At 38.6% G+C, this 17,941-nt stretch overlaps 1 protein-coding gene across 1 annotated transcript in view; it reads right to left on the bottom strand.

The window, feature by feature from the left end:
• LOC122788124 (corticotropin-releasing factor receptor 1-like) overlaps positions 1-17,941 on the bottom strand; it is a 1,637,729-nt gene that overhangs the window by 1,164,235 nt on the left and 455,553 nt on the right. The window contains exon 3 of the mRNA XM_044055063.1: positions 17,495-17,569. Coding sequence (XP_043910998.1) covers positions 17,495-17,569 — 75 coding nt within the window. The remainder of the gene's footprint in view (positions 1-17,494; positions 17,570-17,941) is intronic.

Here is a 17,941-nt window from a genome sequence, read left to right as displayed (position 1 = left end):
CTAGCTGATAAGAGTAGTTGGTGGTAGTGACTACTACCATATAGTCTGGGCGGAAGGCTGCATAGCTGGAAAACCTGTGCCAGCCTTTCCCAGGAGTGTCTGTGTGTTTGTATATAACTCAAATCCCAAAATGTATGTGTATCAGCTACTTGGGCAGAGACACAAAGCACTGGTTGGACAGAGACGGTACTGGAGGTTTTGGCTTGACTACTTGGCTGAGATCTGAACCCTATAGCTGTGCCAGTGGGGAGTTTTATTGCAAATCTGGAGAGAAAGGAAGAACCCAGCCCCAGACTGACTGTGATCTCTGTGTGCTCTTAAAGGAAATTGTACTTTACTGTGTGTGTACTTGTTATCCTCTCAATGTGGACGCCCCTTACTGGTGCTAGTGGTGAGGATTGAGGCTCCTTGATTACTGGGCCAGTGCACAGGCATTACACCATACATCCTGTGAGGTAACTTATGATGACTGTCCCTGGCTAAATGCTGAAGAAGAGGGCATCAGTGCTGTTAAGACAAAAAAGGAGCCACCAACAAGATTTTGGGAGCATCCTGTTGAATTTTGAACAGGACTTTCAGAATGAGAGGAATTTTGGAATGAGAGGAAGTGGATGGAATGTATAAAGAAACATCCCTTTCCAAGAAAATGAGAGCATGTCTACCTTCCACACCAGAGGACCTGGGAATCTGACATGAAGCAGAGGAAGTTGTCTGTTTAGAGGTTAAGAAAAAAGATCCACTTGAAGAGTACTCCACTGGTAGATAATGTCCAGAAACACATTCCTGTGAATCAGCCATTCATGGGACTGAGTTAAGGACCTGCTCAGAGTTTCTGCTACAATGTTCTGACCAGAAGGAATATAAACTGCCTGAAGAGTCACTTGATATTTGACTGCAAGATCCTATACCAAAAGTGCCAACTGACAAAGAAGATGATATCTCATTCCCCCGTTTGTTGATATACCACATCACTGTGGCATTGTCTGTGAAAACCTTGAGAGGTCCTGGAGAGAAAAGAGGATGAAAAGCCTGAAAAGCCAGCAGAAGAGCTCTGATCTCTTTGACACTGTTGTGCTCATTCTGTGGATGAGACGACCACACCCCCTGAACTTTTAGGGAGCCAAATGTTGCCCCTATCCCATGTCTGAAGCATCTGTGGACAATTCCTGAGAGTGAACAGGGGGATGAAAAGGGAATCCTGGATTCAGAGACAACTGCTGAATCCACCAGTGATGTTCCTGTCTGAGACAAGGAAGATGATGAACTAGAAAGTCTAGAGGATGTGTATGTTGAAGCCACACTGACTTCAGAAACCAGTGAAACTTTTTCATGTGAAGTTTGGCCAGAAGGAGCATCGGAATGGTGGATGCCATGAAACTCAGAGCTCTACGAAACTCCCTGGTGGTTCTAGAAGCCAGAAGAAGAACAGTTTGAAAAAAAGAAATGAGAGTTAAGGCCTTTAGAGGGGGCAGAGAATCCAGCATTGGCATCATCAGAATCTTGCATCCCAGAAAACATGATCCTGAGAAGGAGTCAGAGAAGACTTTATGAAATTTATAGTGAACCCCAGATTCTGAAGAAGGGAAATGTCAAATTAAGTTTTTGCAAAAAGGTCTCTGAAGAGGATGCCTGAATCAAGATGTTGCCCAAGTGAGAAAGTATTTGGATCTTTTGAAGCCTGCAAAAAGCAATGACAGGAACAAGGCATTTGGTCAACACCCTTGGGGCAGTAAAAAGTCCAAAGTGCAAAGCAGAGAACTGAAAATGCCAGGAAGCAACAAGGAAACACAAAAACTTTATCAAAAAGAGGACAGATCAGAATATGGAGATAAGCATCCTTGAGATCCAGAGACACCATATAGGCCTGAGGGAGCAGAAGAGGAAACAGAATCTGAAGGGACAACATTCAAAAGGAAAGCACTTTTAGAAAAGTGTTTAGATGAGAAAGGTATAGAATGGGTCTCCAAGTGCCCTTTTTCCTGGGCACTAGAAACAGTCACCCCTATGGAACACAGGCACCTCTTGAATAGTACCCTGAGTCAAGAGATTTTGAAGAGCCTGAAGAATGCCCATAAAAGGAGTATGAGATTTTCACACCATGATGTACCCCTGATGAATGATTGACAGAACGCAAGAATTCTGTGTGATCTAAAGCCAAACAGGAGAGAAAGAGAAAGGTGAAGAGAAAGAGGAATGCGGCTGGGAAAGGATGGATAGTTATACAGCACCTGGTTTATACGGAAAGGAAGTCTTTGGAGTCCATTTGCCACTCGTCTTACCTTTAGTAGAAGTGCGGGATTGCCTACGAACAAATGTAGACTTAGCAGGATAGTGTCTCTGAACTTTAGGCACAGGAAAAACAAACACATGTTTAAGCACATGTAAGGCCTTACCCTTATCCTGAAGGGACTTAAACCTGCATCAGCTGCCACAAACAAAAGCTTAGAATCCAGAGGAGCATCTATCAACTTAGCCTTAATATCATCAGGTACAGGTTGAAGCCTAAGCCAAGAATATCTTCTCCATACTGAACCAAAAGTAGCAGCCCTGGAAGAGGCATCTGCCACATCATAATTACATTTAATAGAATGACAAACAGCTTGAGAGGAAGTCCCTAGCAAGGAAAGAATAAAAGTTTTACTCCCAGAGTCCGGAAAATCAGAAATAAATTGATAGGCATGAGAAAGAAGAGCCAACACATACCTAGACATATGGGTCTGATAATTTATATCCCTAAAACCTAGGATAGCAGAAGTGTAAACCTTTGTACCCAGCCTTTCCATAGCTCTGTTGTCATTGTCAGAAGGCAATAACTTTGGTGAAGGAAGCAAATGAGACAGCTTATCAGAAACTACAGACACTACCGAGGGGATAGATGCAGGTTTAGGAGATTCCAACTGTAGCAACTCAAATTAACTATTATGGATATCAGTGACCTGAGTACAATCCCACTTAAAAAAAAAAAATCTTCATCATCCAACAGAGTGTCTCCAAAGGAAATTTCCTCCTCCTCTGACCCATAGTCCAAATGAGAAGGAATTTGAGTAGAATAAGTCAGGGATTTGTAATCTGACTCATTCTGTTCTCTAGGCCTTTTAAGAGAAGTAGAAGACCAAGGAGGAGGAGCAGGAACTGAAAACCCTTGAAGAGGCTTTAAGGACATTAAAACAGTAAATAATTCCTGAGTATAGGCCTGCCAGTCACTTTGTGGATCCCTAGGAGCAGAAGAAACGTTAAGTTTTTGTTTCTTTTTTAAGATAATGTCCCCTCCAAAAAACTGAGAAGGCTCAGACCCAGGACAACAGTCGAGAATTATGGTAGGAACTTCTTCCCCAGCTAAAAATGGAGGTACTCCCCTAGACCCCTTGGAAGAAACCAAACATGGTTAAACCTGAACATCCAAAATGGAGCCCTGCAAAGTGTCTTCGGACGTACTGCCAACACTGTCACAGCAGAGAACTCTGAAAACACAGCCAGGTGAACCTCTAGGTTTGTAACGACCTTGGGAGAAACACCTGTCAGAGGCTGGACAGTGCAAGATTCCACTTGTACCATTTTCACCTTCTTCTTCCCTAATGGCTGACCCTCGAGGTGGCAGATTCCTTCCATTGTATCTTTAGTGAGAAGCTTAAGACTCTGGTTCTCTAGATACAAGGAAAGGGAAGAAAGTCTACTGTAAAGGGTTTTCGGGATGGATGCCTAGCAAATTGAACAAGACATATGGTCATGAGAAGCTCCTAGACAAAATAGACACTTATTGTGGTGGTCTTTATGGAGAATCGGTCTCCCACATTGGCATTTACCCTTCCTGGATGACATTAACCACAAAGAGCACAAAACAAGACAAGAAAAAAACAAAACCCTAATGGGGCACTTATCTGCAACTGCAAAAAAGTCAGCAAACAGGTGTATTTAGTCACTGGAGAACAAAATGCATTCAACTGGCAGAAAACCAATGCAGATAAACAGACAAATGGTGAAAAGATATGTTTGGACCGGTGGCAAAGAAGGTCTGACTGTGGTAGGCTTGAACATTACCTTTATGCCCCACGCTATGCAAGGAGCATTTGGGTGATGCTTGGTGCATCTTTAAAGGAACAGGACTCTTTGGTAGACTGGCCAGATGTCGGGTTTCCATGTCAGGGAATCCCCATATCTTAAGAATACTGCAGCAGTGAATGTAAGGACATCAGTCCAGTTATCTTGAATTCCCACCCACTTCAGCAGAAGCTCAATTGTTCAATAGCTTTATACTGAAGTAAAAAGCATTATTTCCCAGTAAAACTGAAAAGCATTCATCAGCTCATCATTCTCTGGTTAACACACACACACACACACACACACACACACACACACACACACACACACACACACACACACACACACACACACACACACACACATACACACACACGCACACGCGGACATACACATTCGCACACACACGCACATATGCGCACACACACATACACACACACACACACACACACACACGCACACACACGCACATAAACACACACATGCACACACACACAAGAAATAACTTCCAGTGTTACTCGTATTCTTTTAAATTAGTGCTAAAAGGATTTGAAAGATCCCTATTCTAAAGGGAATGCTTAAAATGAAACAGAGTGTAAATATATTTTCATTTTGGTATCCAAAGTAGTAAAGAGCAGAGCATAGAGACAGCTTCCAAAACTCCATTAACATTTGCCTCTCTTTCTTCATCTTACATCAGGCAACAGCACAGTAACTAATTAGTATTTTCTCACTCAAGCTTACATTGTATTGCCTGACATATTGCATGGGCATCTGTAATACATGCTAGTAATATTAGATGTCTAGGAAGTACAGAAAGCCCTGAAATGGTCAGTTGCAGCACGAGTGCTAGGTTTAATACATATGAGTAACAGGCACCAAGGGTGTACATACCAGCTTAAATATATTTTAATTATGTAGGCAATGACATAATTTTTAAGTAAGGATCTCAGAATCAGTTGAATGAAAGAATGGGTTGCGGAAGCCATGTGCCTGAAAATTAGTAACAATGGCTATGTTGGGTGAATTTTGCAGCCCTGACCAAATAGCCACACCTAGCAGTGTTAGCTTTATCAATCATACACTGACTTTCAACTGAATATGAACTCATTGGTAATTTTTCAGTGGTTCATAGATGGTTACTAGGCTATTGCCCCAAGAGCCATTTTAAGCTTAGCCAAGTTTACTCCAAATTTACTAAAATGTTGCCATGTGTCAATACACCAAGAAATTATATAAGTTACGATATAGGCTTGTACACATCAAGTGTTCACAGGCTGACCCTGTCCATTAGTGACATAGGTGTCAAACCAGGGGTAAGTTAGTGATTTCTCATTCATTGGTCCAAGTTGTGTTTGAATATGGTTATGGAAGAGCTTTGCTTGCCATGGACGGGAAGCCTGCTACCTAGAAGGGGTAACCTTTGATACACATACCATCCCTACAACATGTCCTGCTTATGTTGCATATTAGGTTTAGGTCCTTAGAATGGATATTTCTGATACTACTTGCTTTGTGACTGTGTAACAAATTCATCTGTGTGGGATCAGAGGATGCCTTGTAGTATATGGATAGACTTGATATGAGATCTGTACTGAAGTTTTAGGAAATTTGAAAACTGGAAGTAAGGATATGTGTAATATTGCTGTTTGACAAGATAATTTTTGGTTTTATTTATTTGCTAACTGGTCAGATAAGTAAACTGATCCTTCTGAGCTTTTTATGTCTACGATCTGGACCACAAGGGGAGAGGTGAGGTAAGTACAATATATTTGGATATAAAGTAGACTAATCCACTCAATTCAACATTTTTGCAAGGCAGGTAGAATCCCAAGCACCAAATAAAAGACCTCTGCAGAGTGGGAAAGTAAACTCCATGCAGCCAGTAACCAGAGATCAGGATTGAACCCAGAACCTTTCACATTTGAGACAGAAACTGTAACCACTATGTCAGCATGCTCAGCAATAGAAGCCAGGGTTCTTTTATGTGCATAGATATTCATTAAAGCTCAAATAGAAATCAGAGTGAATTAAAGTATTTAGTCAGTGTAACATAATGGGTGGAAGGTTATTTGAGTCATTTGCACAATGTGCAACACAAGGTATTGACGTTTGCATATTCAGAAAATTCTATCAAAATTAAAGCAACCACACCAATGGCTACCTTTTTATGGAAAGTCATTGATGAGCCATGTATTTATCCATCTCATGCATATTCTATAAATGTATCATCTCAGGTGAGAAACGAGTCAAGTCTAGACAATTTTAATTCCATTTCTAAGTGGGGTTAACTGTCCCTTTTAAAATTAACATCTGACTAGTTTTAAAGACGGAGGTGGAGTGTGGTGCCCTGTAACAAATAGAATTAAGTAAAGTTGCAGTTTCTGGACAGACAGGCATATGTAACTCTTACTGGAATTCTTAAGTAGAATACACAAGCAGATGAGTTATGCCTAGCTAGTACTGTACAACAGCTTCAAGAATTCTGCCCTTCATGCATATCTGCATTTGGATGGCATTGGCTTTAAATGCATCTCTGCAGTCCCGTGTTCCTTTCTATGGTCCTTTCTATGTTTGCCTTTCTATGGCATGTAGGTTGTGTGTGGGATAAGGATCTAGACTGCATGTCACTTCTCTTATGAGAGAGGACTATTATGTGTAGCTGTCCATTGTGTAAAGTGATAACAGGTCTGTATGAAAACCATTAACTTATGTGTACTGGGAAGCAATGACATCACTGGCTGTTTGATGCCTTCTTTGATATTAATGCTTCAGGTATCTGATATTCAGTTTCAATACTGTTGAGATTTTGCCACATTCGTACCCTGACTCTGCACTCTTGTCAACTACATGACAGCTGGAATTCCACACTACAGTTGTCTTTTTTTCCTCTATTTTATTGGTCAGCTCCAAAGCACTTAACATACAAAACTTTAGTTACCAACATAAATTATTAAATTCAGCAACTTCTAAAATAGGTAAGTGCTCAAACTGTAACATTGCATGTTACAGTGTCACATGTCATAATGTATCCTAATAGACTTTCAACACTTATTAAACTAGATTGTAAGAAGTATAAACTATTAATATGTGATCTATATACATATAAGAACTATTTACATGAGCAAGGCTGCAAAACACATTGAGAAAGAGTATGAGCAATTATTTAAAATAAAATACAATAATATCCAACATCTCCTAGAAGATTTTCAAAGGAAAGTTTATCAAAGTTGACCTTGACAAAATTGAAAGCAGAAAATCCAGAAATTTCTTTCCAGGATTATTATTAGATTTAAGGGTGCTGGGGTAGCTGTGTAAAGACAGAATCTATGAAAGATCAGAGTACACCTTGAAAAAGTGCCTCACTATGATCCACTGATGCAATCCCTTGATTGTAAGGCTTAGGGGCAAAGGGGCAATTTCCATGTAGGTGATACATATGTTCTGACTACTGCTTTGAGCTATATAATCCATCCCACAGAAAGTACATTTCTGGAAGGGTGGGATAAGGAGTAATTTCCCTAGAGCACTGATAGGAAATTCAAAGCAATAATTAAGCCCCAGAGAGACTGTGCTCCATAGCAGGTATATAGGTGGGCAGTCCTTGAACTTGTGAGCAGTGGTGAGGTTAGGTGTCTTACAGGCCGCAGTAGTGCTGCAGTGCTCTTCACAAAGAGAACATCTGCTCTCCAGGAAGTAAGCCTTACTATTTAGGTGTGCTTAATGAAGGGTGAATGATTCACTGTGCACTGCAGAGCTCGTGTTCAGTAGCATAGATCTGGAGAAGGTAACTGTAGCCAGAATAAAAAGGATGTGTTCTCTAAAGATGGACTGATTTCTGTTTGGAAATTTTTATTGTCGCCTAAGCTTGTGTTTAAATAACTGACAGACGGGTCTATATTAGAACATCAAAGTTTCAAAACTTCGAATGTTCTAATATCAAACCCTATTCAGCAAAAGCTGAAAATATTGAAGCAACAGAAAACCAAATTTTTTCCTAAGGAAAGAACTTGGTTGTCCATTTCTGTTGCTTTTGTATTTACAGCAGGTGGAAAGTTACGGGTCAGGTTCAGGTAAGTGTGCGATTGAGTGTGGGATAGGGTAGTTAGGGTTAGGGTGTGAGTTAGGTATGTGTACGATTGTGTGGACGTGAGGGTTAGGGTGGGTTAGGTATGTGTGCGATTGTGTGGACGTGAGGGTTAGGACGGGTTAGGTGAGTTAGGGTTAGGGCGCGGGTCAGGTAAGTGTGTGATTGTGTGGACGTGAGGGTTAGGGCAGGGTAGGTGAGTTAGGATTAGGGCATGGGTGAGGTGAGTGTGCGATAGTGACGGACCTTAGGGTTAGGGTTTGGGTTAAGGTAAGTGGCTAGTTAGTGGTGTGTGTATAGTTTACTGTAGGGTTAGGTGTAAGATTTTAGGTGTATGTGTGTGGATTGCTGTTTGTTTGGTGTGCTTGTGTTGTGTGTATGTGTTTTGGAACAGCAAATTTTTTCCCTAGGAAAAAATTCGCTGTTCTGTATGTTTGATGTTTTCAGCTTTCGCTGAATAAGGTTCGATATTAGAACATTCCAAGTTTTGAAACTTCGATGTTCTAATATAGACCCCTGACAGACGTGTCATAAGCAGCATTTCTTTCACTTTCCCTTGACTTTTTAATTTCTGACAGCAAATAACACTAAAGTTTAAGGAAGGATATGTCAATGTTTGAATGTTTGCTTCCACTGAAACTAACCTACAGCAGCACTGGTTCAAAATGTGTGGTCAAGAAAATAAGACTGTATGAGGTCATCGGCATGTATCCCATCATATCTCCAGACATAATGTGCAGTCCCTTACATGCATCATGCACAGTGATTCTTGTCAATGGTAATGATAGTAGTAATTTATTCATAGAAATGAATCATTCCGCTATCACAACAGGCAAACCCAGACCTTTCATGGACAAGGTCGAAGAAAGGGGCTTTGGTGTTAATAGCCCAGGTCAATGCACAGTCCTACACAACTACTCAAAAACAAAGACGTAGCAAGCAATTGGATTTGCCTGTGCATCCTTCTGCAAGCATTTTAAAATTTCCTGAAACACTGGAGCAGAGTATGGCAGGCCAACTTAAGCTCTCATTTGTTTTCTCAGAAATGAAAGCATCCTTATCACATACAATAAATCTACTTACATTTAGCTGTAATGGATCATGTTCTCATTCCTTGATGGGTTTTAAATACAGCCCAGCACTTAAGACAGACACGCACACACACACACACACACACACACACACACACACACACACACACACACACACACACACACGCACGCGCGCAGACACACACACACACATGCGCGCGAACAGTGACACAGACAGACACACACACATATAAACTCTTTATTATGGGCAAGAGTAGTTGTAGGCATGGGGAAGTGTGTAGTGGGAGATGAACTTAGGGCAACAGTTATCGGTATCACTGCAGAATTATCCTTTGACATGCACAGTAGGCAATAACATGCATAACACTATGGATATTTATACTTTTGTGTGCCCTTTCGCAAGTATAACACAATGGAACTCTGGTTGGAACAACAACAGTTTACCTGTCTTCCACTGTCTGCAAAAGATGGCCAGAGCTGGTTCATAATCACTTCAGCCTCCCAGGCCATGCCTGCAGAGCCAGCTTGATTTGCATTTTAGTATAATGAATGGATCTGGTGAGGGATTCCATTCAACTGGCAGGAGATAATTGTTGTTACTGGTTGCGGTAATGTGCTTCTCTGTACTGTACTCTACACCAAAATGATATACCATTGGATCGCTTTTAAATTGTTGGAATCATATGCATTGTCTGCCCAAATAATGATAATGTTATCGCTCAGCTATGCTGTGTTGACAAGCAACTCACCTTTCTAGGGCACTGAGAGCCAGGTTGTGACACTGAGTGGCAGGTTGTGGCTGTTGGTATGCTGCTTCCACAACCAAATAAATGTAAATCCCTGGCCTTGTTCAATGGTCTACTTTGTGAGTCACATATCTAAGAATTCTGGACTATGCTTTGGGGCCCATTTGTATGCCTACTGTAACTCTGGACTCTTCCAGGTACAACATATTTTATTACTCCACCGGTCATGGATCCATTTATGAATTTCTCATGGCTCTGATATGTTTTGTTTTTGTATCACACATCACTCCCACAGATTATAGATAATTCTCAAGATTATGTACCCACACAAACTGTTTCCGCAATACTATTTATGGGGATACAAGAAGATGAAGTACTCAGGAGTTTGAATTTAAAAGGCTTCTGTTATGGCATCTAAGAATATGTGGGAAGTGACTAAACCAAAGATAATACACAAACTGTGAAACTGAAACCTCTTGTTTATGCAGATGGATAGTAAGATACAAACAGTGAAAATGTTTTAGTCCTTTTAGTTTTATGTACAGGTGAGACATATTTTATCACCCAGAAGAGAAGTTGTGGAAAGTAATTAATTAAGAGTTGAAGGGATTTATTTGGGAGGGGAAGATGACAAGAGTTAATGGGATTAGTTGATCCTTCCAATAGAACAAGATAGTTTAGGATTACTTGATTTGAAGAGATATTTTATTGCTGCACAGTTAAGGCTCATACAAATAACACGAGCAGAAGGTTATAATTCAAAGTGGAAAGGGATGATGATGAAACACTGGAGGGGGGATTCAAAAAATAAAGAGAGAGTGAGATTTTGGATGTGGATCTTTTAAGGAGAATAATAACAACTAAACAGAATATTATATTCATAGAAAGAATTAAGAACTAAGCCAACAAGAACATGGAGAAATGAGATTTTGTCAACAATAATGTCTGTAAGTAGGGGTACAAACAAATAGGAAAGAAGGGCTGGAATTTAGTGGAGAAAACTGGCAAAAGAACCTAGGTATTGGGAAAGGTAACAGTGGGATGAGGCCAAGAAAACATTTAGACAGCAGCCTAGATAGAGACTGCCTTCCCTACCAAGGACTGATATCAGAGTACAGGCAATTTGAAAGGGATAGAGGACTCCTTAGAGAAAGACCTGTTCTGTTAAAGTTTTTCATTGAATTTAGAATAGAATCTACTGTTAAAAATGGGGTAGTTAGTAGGGCATATAAATTATTGCAGGATAACTATATGAATCAATCAGGGGAGGTTAGAAAAGATTTAGAAGAGAGATTGGAAAAGCAATTTATAAGGGAACAGTGACAGGACATATGCCTGACTCGCAAGTATGCAACAAAGTCCTGAAGGTTTAGTATTTTTGCTTAGAAGTGTTTGCATAGGTATCTTTATATCTCAAACAGACTTCAAATCATTTTTTCTCAGGTACATAGCAAATGTTGGATGTGTGATGGGGAAGAAAGAGATAACTGGATACATATGTTTTGGACGTGTAATGAGATTGCAGATTTTTAGAGTTCTAGCAGAGTACTCTATCAGAAATATTGAGTGAGCAAATGGCTGTAACTAAGGAATAATTCATTTGAGCTGGGACACAGGATCTGCATTGCTTAGACACAGTAAGGCCTTATTAAGTTTAATTCTGTTGGCTGTCAAAAAACAATTGCAAGAAAATGGAAGCCAAAGTCTAAAGCAAGTAACTATATTTGAAGTACTAAATATTATAAAAGAGATAAAAGAACTGAAATAAGGATCTTTAGAAAAGGGAAGGAGCAAATTACATAGAAATAAATATAAATTGTAGGAACAATGTATGCAGGATACTGTTCAGGAGAAGTGAAATTTAAGGGAAGGCAGCAATTTATGTAATGCTGGACTGATAATTATAAAGAAAGACAATATATGTGATGTATAATATATGTTAAATGGCAAAATGTTAAAATGGCTTGTTTTCTTTTCTGTTAATGCATGTTTGCCTATATCTTAAGACTTAAGTGGAGTCCCTTTCAGTTGACCAAGTTTCCAGAAACTCGAAATTCATATTGTTGAGACCATATGACTGAGTTTTTGAAAAACTGAAGCTTTTGAGCGGTGATTGTGGTACAATGTGGCACAGGAAATTTACTCTTTTCCTCAATGTAGTGGGATCTCAGAGTTGTTATATATAACTTGCAGGGAGTGTGGGTGGCGCATCCCCCACATGAGGGGAGCAGGAGGGCTTGTCCCTCTGCAAAAACATAAAAATGGTAACTTTTGTGTTTTTTTTTTTTGATATTCAAGTTTTTAGAAACTCAATCATATGGTCTCAACCGTATGAATTTCGAGCTTCTGAAAACTTGATCATCTGACATAGACCTCTTAAGTGATAATTCAATGAAGGTGCTAAAAAAATAATTCTGAACAAAGTCAAAATAATGAGGGACAAATGCATAAAATCGGGACAATTTTTTAAATATTACACTAAATCACTTAAAAAGTTAGTAGCAGGTTTTATATCGACATGCATTTTTGGAACAAAGGGTATGAAATGCTAGTATCTGGCTTTACTGGCTACAACAGCAAATCAAACACTTTAAGAGGGGGACGGCAAAAATATGAGGCTAAATCAGGGATTTTCTGTAACATCAGCAGCTGGGAGGTGTGGTAGACAACATCCGTGAATCTTGTCTTAAGATAATAATCCTTCACTGCTTTCAAAATGTTACGTTAGCCAATGTTTATAGGTAACAAGCATATATTTTGCCTGTCTTGATCCATATTTTCACATTAGTGTTTAACAACTTGTAATGCAAATAAAAATGTTGCAAAACCTCAACTAGACACAAGTACATTACACAGGCTAGTGGAAACATCTGGTATACCAGTCTATTTTGTGAAGGCACACTGTACATTTTTTATAGTATATGGTAAGATTTCTGCAGTAAACTGACAGTTCTGTAAAACTGTATGCCAGCAGATGCCTGCCTATGTAAGGAGCAGTCTCTTACAAGATTACAAAATGATTCATGAGCTCTGCATCTCATTTTGTACTCAGGACCACTACACAGGGTTGATCGAAATCTGACTCCATAAAGGAGTCACTACTCCAGCAACAGATTAGGTAATAAAAAGTGATATATCACTGATTTTCCTGGCTTTAGTTACACTTACTTTCACTAAAATAACAACAGCTACAGATTCTATTTTGGAAAAAGTATGAATTTTTAGCACAAAACAGTATCAGGCTTCGCAGTTATACAGTTAGATTGCCCTACAAAAAGTGAAATAAGGTACTGCATGTGCATTTACAGGATATGGAATATTAGACTGTCCATAATATAAATACTTTTTGTGCACTAGTGATATACTGTTAAAGTCCTAGCAAAGCATTTGATGAATTTGCTTTACAGTACTGTTGTAGGCTGAGGTCTCCACATTTATAACCTATTGTACAGAATGTTGATGAGATTATGTAGATTTGTTATATTGCAGCTATTTGTTCTCTTTCCGCACATTATAATATATCAAACTGTAGTCCATGCATCAGTGGTATGAATAGTTTAGTGGTGGACATACAATTACCATAATCTGTCTATGGAATGCAACAGCCTGAATGAAAAACTAGTAACAGTGGTGGGAACAGAACTAAAATCAAAGCTAGCTATACCTATGAAACAAAGTAATGAAAGAATGCAAATAGATTGTTTTATTAAAGTGTGATTATTTAATTACTATCCCTAGATAATGCAGTTGGCCCCTACCTGTTAAGTGGTTAATATCAGAATTTAGGTTTAAGAGATGTGAAAAATCAGCAAAGGTTCACCTAGTGGTAGATGTGAAATATTAATCCTACCTGTAATTAGTGTAGAAGATAAACTTGGTAACATATGAGGGCAATAAAAGATCTAGGGTTGAGGATTTAACAGCAGTTAGTTTATTTTCTACAATAATATGACCCAATGAATAAGGGTGAGTTTGAGCTAAGCAGTACACCAGGATTTCATCAAGGAACATGACAGCTTTATTGCTAATTATTAACACAGTTACAGATGGCGTCCTAATGAAAAGCAATAAAACTGTGATATTCATTACTATTGAGGTTTCTGGTGATTACTATATAAACATTTTAACTATATTGGTACTGACATTTAAAGCCTTTACTTGAATTGGTATAGCATCTTAAAATCTTATTGACACTTTGGTTAATTGCATAAATCCCATTCCACTAAACAAGGCTGTTGTGCATGGAAATGCATATATCTCAACACAAAAACAGCAAGGCATGGTCCAAGAAACAAGAAAAAAAAGATGCTTTAAATTTTATTAGTATAAAGTGCACATGAATGTCCTGCTTTTCGAATGTCCCAATGAAAACAATTAAAGCTGCAAAAAGAAACACGAGAAGTGGGAAATCCTGTAAGAAATCATGAGTCATGTAACATGAATGTTCTCTGTGAAAGAAAGCATTAACACTGGACTTTCACCTAAAATGCTTTAATCAAGATGAAGCACCTGTAAACTCATATTTTCTACACCCTAAAATGCAGAGTCTAAAGACTCATTTAACTTGGCAAATTCTCAGCCTGTTGGCATTCCTCAAAATGCACAGGACTATCTCCCATGTATATCATCCAAATAACATGAAAGAACAACTGATAATACATTGACATCCAAAGCAAAGTGAGTCCTGGCCATAGGTCTGTGGTACAGAGGGATAAAGCTCTGATTATGATCTGAGAAAAACAACTCTGATTAGCAGACCTAGGTGTTGGAAGGATCAAAGCACAGAGATAGGAATGTGCACTGCTGGCCCCACTTGTTTAGTCATTAATGTCAGGATTCAGTTATGGTAAGTGTGGCAACAAAGCAAATGCTAATCTAAAGATAAATTATGGGAAAAGCTAGCTAGAATTTTAAGACCCTGACTGTGACTACTGTAGAAGGTAGACAAAGATGATAGAAATGAGGGCAAGAGAAGATGCATGGTTGAGGAGATAACATCACTGAAAAGGTCAAAGTGAGCTGAAACAATAAATAATAATGAAAAAAGGTACTTGAATGAACATATGTCACCTATTCGATGGCAGATTTAACTTTGCATAGAAATAGATTGTTCCACTTATTCTTAAGCTCCTTTGGAGGACAATTTCATATAACACTCATATAAATCTAAAATGTATAACTTCAAAACAATCATTCCATTTTGGAAGCCTCACATTTAGTCCTATGCATACTTCCTATTTTATTTACTTGTTCTTTATTGACCAGGTTACTTGTGCTAGAACAATGGCTTCTTTTCAGGGATGACCCAAAGCTGTATTTAAAGTACTATGGGAAATCTGGCCAGGGTATTAGGGAACTTCCTCTACTGTTTTTAATATGTGCTGTGGGATATTTTATATTTACCCTGAGCTACCACCAACTCAATCAGATGGGACCACTACTGAACATCTTGCCCAAAGAATGAAACATTCAGGAGTGCAGCATCACCCTAAAGCTACATTGCAGTGTCAGCAGTCCAAACATAACTTACAGCCCTCTGCACCACAGGCGAATGTTCTACTTGTTGTACCACTGACACACATATGCAATGTTAGTAATCCAATCAACTGGTGTGGGGGAAAAAACACACAACATTCTGTACCACAGGTGAATGTTCTACCTGCCACACCATTAACACACACATATGCAGGGTCAGCAATCCAGCTACATTTTGTGGGAAAAGAACACCCAGCATTCTGCACCAAAGTGTGCTACCAGTGGCACCACTGACACATGTACTATATGCCTCATAACTACATCATCTCTTGAATCATCATTTGACATAGTTACAGTAAACTGGCTGGTATAAAATATTTGCCTTCATAATAACAAAAATTAGGATCATTCTCGTCATTTCTACTGCTTTACCTTTTGCTTCAGAACCATCCCAAAGCATTTTAAAATACTCCACATCAGATTTTATGGGCTGTAATATGTGTTTGCTAAATGAGGAAAAAAAACTCTTGTGTTGGTTACTTGATCTGATTATTTTTGCCTTCATTTATTAACTGGGTAACTGGGTAAACCCACTAGACACAAACCTTGTTTTTTTAAAGGGCAACCAAGGATCGCTGTATAGTTAAGTTTCTTGCTTACATATTGGGCAAATTCAACTGAGAGAGTCAAACCACGGGCACAGGATTTCTTCTATACTAAACATTCATGTTGCTAACTCTTACCTATGGCAGCTTTATAACATAATTATACCAGTACGTAGCCAGCATTATGGACTATCAATCATAAATCACACCACAGTGTGTCATACAGCTGGGTATCAGAAAGTGAATGAATGACTTAGTCCAAAGTAACTTCCTGCAATTTATCTTGTTAACAGGTTTATTTCATGTTTTGCTATTAGCGGATACTTATCATGGAAGAAAACATGTTTTATATCACATAAAGTGCAGCATTGCAGAACTTCAAACACATCAGATAAGCTCATAATATTTACTGAGAGTGTAATAAACCTGCAAGGCAACGTTTCCCAAATGAAGCAAATATTGTGCAATTAAAAGCTATCAGATCACTGTTTTTCCAGAATGCAACAGTGATATTAGAAATACCACATTAAACAACTAGCAACAAACTCACTACATCATACATTCTTCATTGTCTGGGTTTACTAACCAGTGCATTAAATGCCATGTATGGACAGGAATGTGAAAAATGAGATCATCGTAATTAAATAAATCAACACTGATAAACTGTGGAACTTAACATTCTGAATTCACATAAAGACTGATGTCTTAATTTGTACCTGCTAGCTTTAATTTACACTTGTCGTCTACCTCATATGTTGTAATTTTATTGATTCACATCTAATAATTACTGCTGCTGTTTATCCCCATTGGAAGCAAATAGTCACTACTGAAAAATGGTAACCATTCTAATCCGAGTCCTAAAATGTGTTGACAAAAAGACCAAAAATCCAGACTGATGTCTATTAAGTCCAAGATTGCTGCTCTTCAAAAAAGCAGTCTAAAGGAGAAGAGCTATGTTTGATATTTGATCTTATTTATTTTCAAAACTTTTCTTTTCAATATTTTCTGACGTTTTAATATGGTGTTCTAAGAAATGCTTGTTTCTCATATGCCTTCTACATTGTTCATGACATTGTATAATTCAGCTTGGAAAAACTCCATGCACACATCGCAGTAATAAAGACAAACTTGTGAGCAGAGGTAAAGGATGTCTAGAAGGAAATATAAAAGTATCAAATCAGAGTGAAAAAAGTCGCAAAGCTGAGTCTAGAGATGGACAAAGATGAAGCAACAAGATTTTGAGAAAGCTGTGAGCACAGTATAAGAAGAACGTTAAAAGTGTAACTACACACTACCTAGGCAAAGTTATGAAAAACTGAATGAAAAATCGAATGCTACTTAAGAAGCTGCTATTCAAACAGAAAGTGAGTCATTATTTCTATTGATCAAATAAGGGAAGTGAGCATAACAGCATGGTTAAGGAAATCTGCTACATAATGCAAAGTTTAACAATAAAAGGCAAAAAGTGCCAGATTTTTGCATATTACTTACCATTAATAGTAACGTTGTGATCTTTTTCATCTGAAACAGTTGATGAGTTCTGAAGTACAAACAACTCTTGACGATCTAAAATGAAATGAAATCACATTATTTATAACAGGAACATTCAGATATAACATAATATAATATGATCATTGCACTTGTGGAACATTTGTCAATCTAACCCCAAAAGAGTAGCACTTATCCCTTCCTTCTCTATTTTTCTTAACCTGTATTTTGTATGGGTAAGCCCACTGGGCAAATTGTCTCTTTTCAGGGGCAACTAGGGTGCAATGTGTGGTAAGTGACTAGCTTAGGGTTACACAGTAGGCAAATGAAGGTGGATGGAATTAAAACATGTACCCTGGGGGGGCAGGAAGCAACTCATTTACAGCTTTAGTACTCTTTGATAACTTCCTTCCTACCTATACCTACCTACCTATCATTAATATGGTTACT

The sequence above is a fragment of the Protopterus annectens genome, chromosome 13.part0 (genome assembly GCF_019279795.1).
Source record: "Protopterus annectens isolate FY-2018-M chromosome 13.part0, PAN1.0, whole genome shotgun sequence".
Classification (NCBI taxonomy): Eukaryota; Metazoa; Chordata; order Ceratodontiformes; family Protopteridae; genus Protopterus; species Protopterus annectens.
Note: the sequence above shows the minus strand (reverse complement) of the source record. Positions and strands in the feature narration are given on the sequence as shown.